General features: G+C 32.5%; 1 protein-coding gene across 5 annotated transcripts in view; it reads left to right on the top strand.

Moving 5' to 3' along the window:
* The window catches only part of CFAP47 (cilia and flagella associated protein 47), a 513403-nt gene that overhangs the window by 103195 nt on the left and 399000 nt on the right, over positions 1-11208 (top strand). For all 5 annotated transcript variants that reach the window (XR_013374394.1, XR_013374395.1, XM_077887395.1 and 2 more), the window contains exons 22-23: positions 759-900; positions 9039-9133. Coding sequence is in view for 3 of the 5 variants with exons in the window: in XM_077887395.1 (XP_077743521.1) it covers positions 759-900; positions 9039-9133 (237 nt within the window). In the remaining 2 variants the exon portion in view is untranslated. The remainder of the gene's footprint in view (positions 1-758; positions 901-9038; positions 9134-11208) is intronic.

Below are 11208 nucleotides of genomic sequence, written 5' to 3'. Positions count from 1 at the left end.
TTCTTTTTGAAAATGTCTTTTTTTAAACTGCTGTTTTGCTAGATCCATAGTATTTCATTAGATCTCCAGAACTTATTCATCTTGTATAATTGAAACTTTGTACCTCTTGACCAACATCTCCCCAATCTCCCTCTCTAGTCCCTAGTAACCACCATTCTGTTTTCTGCTTCTATGAGTTGACAATTTTAGATTCTACAAAGAGATCATATATCATTTGACTTTCTGTGTCAGATTTAATTCACTTAGCATAATGTCCTGCAGGCTCATCCATATTGTTGCAAATGGCAAAATTTCCTTCTATTTGTAAAGCTGAAAGATACTCCATTGTATGCATATACCACATTTTCTTTAACCATTTATCCTTTGATGGACTTTTAGGTTATTTCCATGTCTTGACTATTGTAAATAATGCTGCAGTGAACATAGGAGTGAAGGAATATCTTCAAAATCCTGATTTCAGTTCCTTTGGGTAAATACCCAGGGGTGAGATTGCTGGGTCATATAGTAATTCTGGTAACAATACTACATTTTACACTTGAAATTTATTAAGAGGGTAGATTCTATGTGTTCTCACAATGAGGTGAGGGGTAACTATGCGAGATGATGGATATGTTAATTAGCTTGATTATGGTGTTACTTCATTTGATATGTGTACCGAATCTTCATGTTGTACATTTTATATTCAATAAAAATAGTATCACAAATTTCTTATAGCAAAAACAATCACAGGTGTAATGTATTTCTTTTTTGTCTGTCAGGTGGCAACATATGACTTTAGCATTCAAGTTCAAATTAATTTCTTCAAGGCTTCAGAACTTTACATTCAGTATTGTTCGTCAAATTCTCCTATGATTCCAAAGAAAACACCACTTATTCGACCGTGTTATGTTCAAGCTACTGGTATGTAATGTGAAGCATTCACTTGGTGTGCATATGCCAAATATTTATCCTTAAGCAGCTAAAAGTTTAAAAATTCAGAATATGATTATTTACTTTTTAAAAATAGAAGTATTAGAAAGTAAAACTCTGATATGATTCCTGTGTGTGTGACTTAAATAGTACCTGTGAGAATGAATTTTGAGAAATAGTGTAACCAAATCCATGTGAAGTTCACTCCTTATTGAGTTACAGAAAGTGCACCAGGTGAAGTTGTTGCACAAGAAAACTTTATTAAGGAGATCATGGGCAAAACTTTATTAAGGAGATCACTTCCAAAGCTGTGACTCCCTAACATCAGATGAAGGGATACCTTTTGCTTAGAGTTAGATGAATATTTATGTATTTATGTATGTATGTATTTATTTATTTATGTGCATTTTTTTGAGAGAGTGTGAATAGTGGGGGAGGCCAGAGGGAGAATCTTAAACAGGTTCCTTGCTCAGCAGGGAGCCCAATGCAGGGCTCGGTATCATGACCTTGAGTTCATGATCTGAGCCAGGGTTAAGAGTTAGTCACTTAACTGACTGAGCCACCCAGGTGCCCCTAGGATGAATATTTATATAGGGAAACATTCTCATAGTATGTAGAGGTGGCCATAAAGTCACAGATGAGCCTTAAGGAAACATATCTATAAATGAACTGTATGTTATATAAATGAGGCTGAAGCTCCTCCTTAGGTGGAGATTTTAGTATTATAATGAGGCAAAGGTAATGGTATATCATTCCAGAGGTTACTCCATGGTCTCTCTGCACAGGTGTGAGTTGGGGGTTTAGCTCAAAATGTCGGGGTAGCCTGGGATGGGTGGGAGGTCTTGTCAGGTGGTCACCATCACCTGCAGGGTGGTTTCCAGTTTCATTTGCCTGAGTTAAGAGGTAAGCTGTAAAGAAGAGCTTAAGGAAGAATGTAAGACAAAATTTAATGAGTTCAAGCAGGTGGGCAGTAAAGGTCAGGTCTTGGAGTCTATCTAACTGGTGACAGTACCCTGTATATAATCTCAGATCAATGACTCTTGCTTAAAAACATAGGTTATAATTAAAAACAAAGGTCAGTTTAGTTATTTATTGTGTGGGTAGCTTTAAATGATTAAATCAAAATATAAATTATTAAAATAAAGTACATTAAATATATAATGAAATGATGAAAATTTTGTTTAAAAAAATTTCTCCCCAAAGGAATGGGTTACTAAAGAACTAAGTACACGTAAAGAAGGGTAAGTAAAAACAGACAAAAGAAGGGTAAATATATTAAATTTTTGAGTGTTTTTTACTCATTTTCTCCAGATATTCAAATCTAAAACCAATGCAATCTGTGAACCCTACTTTTGATAATCTTTGGTTTTGTGTTTTATTATGTTTAAGTATTTTTCATGAAAAGTTTATGCTATATTATGCGGTATTTTGTTTTTATAATTCTGACATTAAGTTGTTCTTAGTAATAAAAGAGTGCTCAGTTGATAACTGCACTTGGCACCTAGTAAGAGAGGCTTCATTAATATAGCATATACAATATACAGACTTATTTCCCTCCTGTTTAAAATATAGAATTAAGAATTCTGAAGCTTATAGGGAGGCTCCATGGAGTTTTCTCCCTTGTTTTAAGATATCTGTTTAGGGAAAAAAATCATTGTCTAAGTTTGTTTTCTGAATGAGGCAAATTACTTACATGAAAAATAAAATTTACCTACTTGACAAATAAAAATTAATGTATTGTCATTATGAAAAATTGGAAAATGTTAGAAACACAGATATGACATCTGGAATGTAAATATGTAGAACATACTATTAATATCTTGGTACCGTATTATTTTGTTCTATGCCATTATTTATTTTTAGCATAGTTTTGATCTTATTGCCTGTGTTCAGTTGAAATCTCTTCACTCTAAAAAATAAAAAAGAAATCTCTTCACTCTATAGAAACTTTTACTTGGATGTTATAGACTCTTAATTGTATAAATTAACACTGATAACTATTATAGAATATTTCATCCAGTGTCTCTTATAGATTATTTACGCATTTAGGTTGTTTCTTTTATTTTCTTATTCATATAAATCTTGTGCTAGTGAACATTTTTGTGTATAATACTTTTTACCTGTTTAGATTTCTTTTCAAAGTGAGATTCTCTGAATTGGCTGCTTTCCTTCTGAAGCATATATATGTCAGCAACACTTAGGTGGCTCAGCCATTAAGCATCCAACTCTTGATTTCTGCTCAGGTTATGATCTCAGGATCATGGAGCCTGCTTAAGGTTCTCTCTCTTTCCCTCTGCCTCTCCACCCTTCCTCCAGTGAGCACACACTCAGGCTTTCTCTCTCTCAAAAAAGAAAAAGTAGATACATGTTAAAGCTCTAGATATGTTTTGCAAAATGGCTTTTGTAAAGATTTATGCTGTTTTACCTCTCCTTCAGTATAAACTCTAACCAGCATTGAATTAAAGAAATTGGATCTTTTTCTATGTGATTAAAAGTACATCATTTCAATTTTCATTTAAATTTCTTTAATTACTTATGAGGATTAAAATTTTCTATCTTTGCTATTAATAATATATTTCATATGTAAATTATTCATGAACTTTACCTTTATCATTGTGGTGATGTATTTGTGTGATAGATGTCAGTGATTTCCTCATCTATATTAATTTTTTTCATTTTTACTGTGAATTTTTTCTAAGATTCATTGTTTGCCTTTTGTTGTGTTTTTCAATAGATTCTTTTAGCAATTTTATAGTGAAATTTAGCTATCATTTCCTCTGTGATTTCTAACATTGTTTAAAGATTAGAACATCTACCCATCTTCAGATTTGGTATATATGTAATTCTGTTTTTTTTTCTATTTTTAATGTTTTAAAATTCATTTAACAATTTCTATACTTAATTTGTAAAACATATATATATATATTGCTGTATTTCCAAAAAGGATTGGAATGTCAAAGCAAATTGGTTATATTATATAACTTGTGAACCCCAAAGGTTACTACTGATTCAAATGATATGATACAAATATAATCAGGCAGAGATGTAACATTTCTTCCTATAGAAGTTGGTATCTATCAGATGCAGCTTCCAGATTGTCCTTTTCTCCCTCCTTAAGATGCTTTTTGCTTTTGAATTAACATATGACTTTTGAATATCATTTGTAGAAACCTTGTTCCCAAAGGAAGCTGGGTTGGTTTTTTTTTTTTTTTTTTTTTTTTTTTTTTTTTTTTTAGCTTCCTGTTTTTGTACTCTTGATAGAGGAAATGTCTACATGAGCAATTCTCATTCTCCTACCCTCAATGTCTCATAAATCCATAAATTCCAGATATTTTTGATTGGCCATTGGACAGGTAATATATGTTGAGGTGGTTTTTATTCATTTTATTATTATTTTTTTGAATAGTCCACTAGTCAATTCCATTTTTATGTCTGCAAGGAAGCTTAGTCAATAGTCTATTATCCCCTGAGCTACCCCCTCAATAGAAGGATGATTACTATAGGAGGGTCACAAACTTGCTGTTATCTCTTTACTCTCAAATTACATGTATTCATTTTAAAATCAAAATAGTGCTAAGCCAGAATTGCAATCCATTATCTTCTTCTCAAGGCTTATCCTGCACCCCAGAGACAGTAACTTTTTTTTCATTAATTATCTAATGAAAACACTTATTTAATGACAAGCATCTTCACTCACTTGAAACACTAACTCCTGTTACCATTTTGTAATGTAATTATAGTCTAAATTTCAATTAAAATTTTTATCAGAAATGTAATTGTTATGATGATATGTTGTTGTTAAGCCAAGTAGTGTAACTGCATAATTATTTTATTTACTTTCTTTCAACTTTTTGTTTATCCCTACAGTTACTAAGTGCTCAATTGTCCTTAGATATTTGACTAAATCCTCTCATGCCAAGAGCTCTATATTATGTTTGTCTGGACAATGTTCCATATAGTCTAGTCTGTCACATAATATGTCATGTCTACTTATTCTCTTGAAGCAACCTTCCTAGAACACAACAACCTCCTGCTTCAACATGGACTAGATACTTTCCCTGTGGCAGAACTTTTGTCTAAGATTTCCTTTCACTATAATTGTGGGGATTTAAAATAAAAAAAAAGGGGGGGGGCAGCCCAGGTAGCTCAGCGGTTTAGCGCCGCCTTCTGCCCAGGGCCTGATCCTGGAGACCAGAGATCAAGTTCCACATCGAGCTCCCTGCATGGGGCCTGCTTCTCCCTCTGCCTGTGTCTCTGCCTCTCTCTCTCTCTCTCTCTCTTTCTCTCTCTCTCTAATGAATAAAGAAATAAAATCTTTAAAAATAAATAAATAAAATAAAATCTTTTTTAAAAATTAAAAAAATTAAAGAAAAACCCTTATCTGTCTTGAATCTCCTGTTTTTTCAATCCCTTGCCTTCCTATTTCTTGGTTTACTTCACTGTTTAGATAGATTACATCTTCCAGGAGCTTATAAAGAAAGAGTGTAAGGGAGCTAATTTTTGAGAATTTCCATGTCTGAAAATATCTTTGCTTTTCCTTCTACATTTAAATGATAATTTGATTTCATATAAAATACTAGTTTGAAAATAATTTTTCCTCAAAATTATCATTATCTTCTAATTTCCACTATGGCATTTAAAGTCTGATGCCATTCTTCTTCTTCTCTATCCATTATATGACCTAGTGTTTCCCCTTGAGAAGCTTTTAGAAGCTACTTTTTATCCCTGGTATTCCATTATTTCACACTGATAACCTTAGTATGAATCTTTGGTCTTATGTTCTTGTGGACCTTTTGCAATCTGGATATTCATGTCCTCCAGTTCTATAAAGGTTTCATAGATTATTTCATTGAAAAGTTGTTCCCACCATTTTCTATATTTCTTTCTTTAAGACTTTATTGGCTATATTTTGTACTTCTTAGATTATGTTATATATTTTAATTATCTTATATCTTCTCTCTTATTGTCCTTTTTCTTATCTTTTTTTGTTGTACTTAGGATATTTTTCTGACTTCATTATGTCTTAAGAAATTATTTTGGCAATTTTAAACTAATGGGAGTTAACTTTTTTCTGATTATTTCTTTACTTACAGAATTCTGAAAAATAAAAACAACATTCTTTATCTCTACTTTTATTATGATGATTTCTTTGAAATTTTCTGCTGTTGACTACATTGTCTCAATTTTTGCTAAGTTATTTCTCCTTCATGTTGCAGAGTTCCTTAAATGTCTGTTGATTTTTGCCTATTCTCTCATGATTATTAGTGCGTCCCACAATGCTGGCTTCATTACCAACAATTATATCACTTTCTGACAATCTGGATCTCAGTGAATATTTAAGGAGATCAAAGGCTATAAGACTTTAATCTTGAGCAGTTCAGTTTTTCCAGAAAATACTTCTTCAAATTAAAAGGATGATAGGATCATATATCAACAACAATATGCATGCACATTTGATGACCTAGACAAAATGGAGCAATTTCTTGAAAGGCACAATCTGCCAAAACTCACACAAGAAGAAATAGACAGTCTGGATAGGCCTCAATCTATTAAACAAATTGAATTAATACTTAGTAACCTTCAAAAACAGAAAGCACCAGGCCCAGATGGGTGGACTCTTGATAGATAATAGATGATAGATAGATAGATAAATGCTTGATAGCATTTAGAGAAGAAATCTTACCAGTTCTCTATTATCAATTCTCTACAATCTCTTTCAGAAGATAGAAACACAAAGAATGCTTTCTAACTCATTTTGAGGTCAATATTACCCTAGTACCAAACCAGACAAAGGCATTACAAGAATAGAAGACAGCAAACCAATATCCCTTATCAGCATAGATACAAAAGTCCTTAACAGGGGATCCCTGGGTGGCTCAGCAGTTTAGCCCCTGCCTTCAGCCCAGGGTGTGATCCTGGAGTCCCAGGATCAAGCCCCACATCTGGCTCCCAGCATGGAACCTGCTTCTACCTCTGCCTGTGTCTCTGCCTCTCTCTCTCTATGTCTCTCATGAACAAATAAATAAAATCTTTTTTTTAAAAAAAGTCCTTAACAAAATATTAGCAAATTAAATCCAACAATGTATAACAAGAATTATGCACCATGACCAAGTGAGATTTATCTCATGTATGCAAGGTTGGTTCACATTCAGAAATCAGTTAGTGTATTTCATTATATGACTAGGATAGAGAAAAAATATCACATAATTATATCAATAGATTCAGGAGGAAAAAACATTTTATAAAATCTAATACCCATTCATGAAAACAACTTAGTAAATGAGGGCTGGTTAGAACTTTCTCAGCTTGATAAAAAAAAATATCTGCAAACACCCACAGCTATCATAATTCTTAATGATGAGAAACTCAAAGCTTTCTCATTAAAATCAGGAACCAGACTAGGTTGTCCCTTCTCACCACATTTCAACATTGTACTAGAAGTCCTAGCTAATGCAGTAGGACATGAAAAGGAATCAAAAGACACGCAGCTTGGGAAGGAAGAACTACAACTCTGCATTCATTGATGACATGATTGTTTATGTAGAAAACCTGAAAGAATCAGTTAAAAACAATTCTGGAACAAATAAGTTAATATAACAAGGTTGCAGGATACAAACAATGTACAAAAGTCAATTGCTTTCCTATATACAAGCAATCAACAAATGGGATTTGAAATTAAATACAAAATAGCATTTATATTAGCACCCAACAAAAATGAAATACTTAGGCATAAATAACACAAGGTATTTACAAGGTTTATACAAGAAAAATTATCAAATGATGACATTTATCTGATGAAAGGTATAAAAGAATGAAATAAATGGGAGTGATATTCCATGTTTATGCATAGAAAGTCTCAATATTGTTAAGATGGCACTTCCTCCCAACTTGATCCAGAGATTCAGTGCAATCTCAAAGTCCCAGCAAGTTATTTTGTGGGTATTACCAGATTTATTAAAACTTTATATGGAGGGCAGCCCGCCGTGGCACAGCGGTTTTAGTGCTGCCAGCAGCCTGGGGCGTGATCCTGGAGACCCTGGATCAAGTCCCATGTCAGGCTCTCTGTATGATGCCTGCTTCTCCCTCTGCCTGTGTCTCTGCCTCTCTCTTTCTCTCTCTCTCTGTCTCTATGAATAAATAAGTAAAATCTTTAAAAAATAACTTTATATGGAAAGGAAAAAGACCCACAATAGCCAACACACTACTGAAGAAGAATAAAATTGGAGGACTGACACTATTCAACTTTAAGACTTTCTACGAAGGTGCAGTGATCACAAGACTTTGGTATTGGCAAAAATATTGACCAGTAGGTTAGTGGAATAGAAAGGAGAGCCCAGAAATAGACTAACAAAAATGTAGTCAACTGATCTTTGACATACAAGTAGAGGCAAATACAGCTCAGAAAAGATAGTCTTTCTAAAAAAAAATAGTGCTGAACAACTGTACATCACAAGCAAAAAGAACAAAACAAAACAAAACAAAACAAAAAACAAAAAGAATCTAGATACAGGCTTTACACCCTTCACAAAAATTAACTTAAAATGTATCACAGACCTAAATGTAAAATGCAAAATTACAAAACTTTTAGGAGATAATAAAACAAAAAATCTACATGACCTTAAGTTTGGCAATGACATTTTAGATACAGCAACAGAGGCAAGATCTGTGAAGGAAGAATTGAAAGCTGGAGTTCACTAAAATTAAAAATTTCTGCTCTGCAAAAACACTGCCAAAAGGCCAAAAAGACAAACCACTGACTGGGACAAAATATTTGCAAAAGACATGTTTCTTTTCACTTCTGTACTTCTTTATTGGTCAAACTCTATTATAGTGATCATTTTAACTATGTTTACTTTATTCTCAGCTCAATATTTAGTATATTTATACTCTTACTATCACGAGTGATCTTTATATTGTACTTGTAATTAATTACCGTTAATATACAAAATTAGAATTTTATAGATGTGATAAACCATCATATTCTATAAATGTCTTAAAGTATGACTTTGTTTTCTCTCTGGGTACATAAAAATAAAAAAAATTCTTTATTGTTTTGTGTTGAAAAGTATAATTGTCTATAACCTAATATCTCTTAATATTTTACCAGTATATTTACTTTCTTCTCATAGTATTGCAAGCACCATTGAGATTATCCAGCACTGATTTTATATTTGAAATCCCATTGCATGCTTTGGATCCTAATAATAAGGTCACAAAAACTGAGGTATGTATAGAGAATTATTGCAGCTTACAACTTTTTTTCATATGGCTTGTGGTTTATTGAATTGATTATTATGAAGCATGTGTTATAAGAATACTTTCATTTTTAGAAAACTTGCATATATATCCTATTTCTCAGAAATAATTATCAAGTATACAAATACATATAAAACCATATATATATATATATATATATATATTTAATAGGACTATTCAAAATATTTTAAATAGAATTAAGTTACTAGTCTCTCCTTATATAAATGGAAGCCAGGATTAAATTAATGTGAAACATGTTCCATACAAGTAAGGAAATGTGGTGAAAGGTAATAATAAAAATTGGAAAAGTCCAGGTATATAATAAAGTGACTTCTATGACAATCTACTTTTTTCTTACTATATATCTCTGTGTGTCTCCTAATAATGAATCCATCTAGAACGAAAAAAAAGAGACATGCATAAGAAGGAAGCTCATGCATATATAGTAGAAATTTGTATTTGTAGTACTCCTTTATTATATATATTGCTTTTCCAACAATTAATTTTGAACTCTGTAGCTTTGAAGAAAAATTATATGGAGAAAATATTTAACATTGCATGTGTCAAATAATAGCACAGTACTATATGAAATTAGAGAAGAATAAAGGATCTCTTCTGAAATTAAAATGTGACTGTTGCAAGTATTAATTATCAGTGAGATTTCTAATTCTACCATAACTTCAAGGATGCAAAAGACTTTGTATGTGGGGCTAGAAAGGAAGCTTTAGTGAACTGAATTGGATTGAATTCCAAAGGAAAAGCAATCCCTTTATAAATGTGAGCTTATTTTATATAATTAAAATTTTGTTCAATTGGCATGATAAAAGAGGATCTAGACAAGAGCCTTCTCTCTTGAGTGGCAAAAGAGTCACATTGGCCCCATGGAGAAAGAAATGTGACTCTAATGAACTGCTTGAATTTGCCATGAATGTTATTTACATAGTCATAATCAAATATATAATACAGAGAAGTCTTAATATGTTATGGAGCAGAATTAAAACTTGATCATAAATAGTGTATTGCATGTAAAATGGCAAGTGTGTGATATGTGCAACGTGTATATGAAGATTAAATTGATAGAACGGTTGGGAATGGAAGAAGAAAGAGGAGTGAAACTCATTTTACATAGTGGGTAAGTAAAGGGAATTGTTTAGACTTGACAGAAGAACTCGAATTTTAAATATATCGCTTATTGTTACCAGGTAACTAATGAAAGAATTAATATAAATATCCAAAATTGGGAGATTGAAGGAGGAGTGAAGATTTATATGAACTAAATCCTCATCTTTACTAGTGGGCACTGAGACAATATCTGGGTCTGATAAATCACAAAATAGCTGTGTGATAGGGGAGTGGCCCTCAAAATTATCCAATTCCAATCCCTAGAATGTGCGAGTATCTTTTCTCTTATATTGCAGAAGATCCTTTACTGATGTGTAATGTGATGGAGATGAAAGACTCTGAGCAAGGGAGATTATGCTGGGTTATCTGGGTGATCCCAGTTGAATCACATGAGTGGTTAAAATCAGAGAAGTTTTCCTGGCTGTACTCAGAGGGAAATGTGATGACAGACGAAGGGTAGAGAAATTAATGTTACTGGATTTGAAGATAGTGGAAGGAGGCCATCTGCCAAAGAATTTGTTTGCCCTCTAGAAACTGGGAATGGCGAGGAAACAGTCTTCCTTAGAGCCCTCCAAAAGTATCATAGTTCCTTCTAACACCTTGATCTTAGCCTAGCAACATGCCTGTTGAACTTCTAGCCTACAATACTGTAATTTAATAAATTTGTATTGATTTAAACCACTAAGTTGGTGGTAATTTGTTATAGCAGCAATACAAAAAACCCTAAAGTATACACATTGATACACATTGATACAATTGATGCATATCAATACACATTGATATGTTGTATTTAGAATAAGGCTAAAAAAATAGAATAAGGCTGTAACTATTAGAGAAAATCCAAAATTTAGCTGAAATTTGTTGCTTCTTAAAAGCAGAACTATTGATAAGGAGGAGTTGAGTGGGACAACTGTTTTTTCT

This window comes from Canis aureus, chromosome X (assembly GCF_053574225.1).
Source record: "Canis aureus isolate CA01 chromosome X, VMU_Caureus_v.1.0, whole genome shotgun sequence".
NCBI lineage: Eukaryota > Metazoa > Chordata > Mammalia > Carnivora > Canidae > Canis > Canis aureus.
The sequence above is the reverse complement of the archived record's forward strand: the minus strand, read 5'-3'. Positions and strand labels throughout refer to the sequence as shown.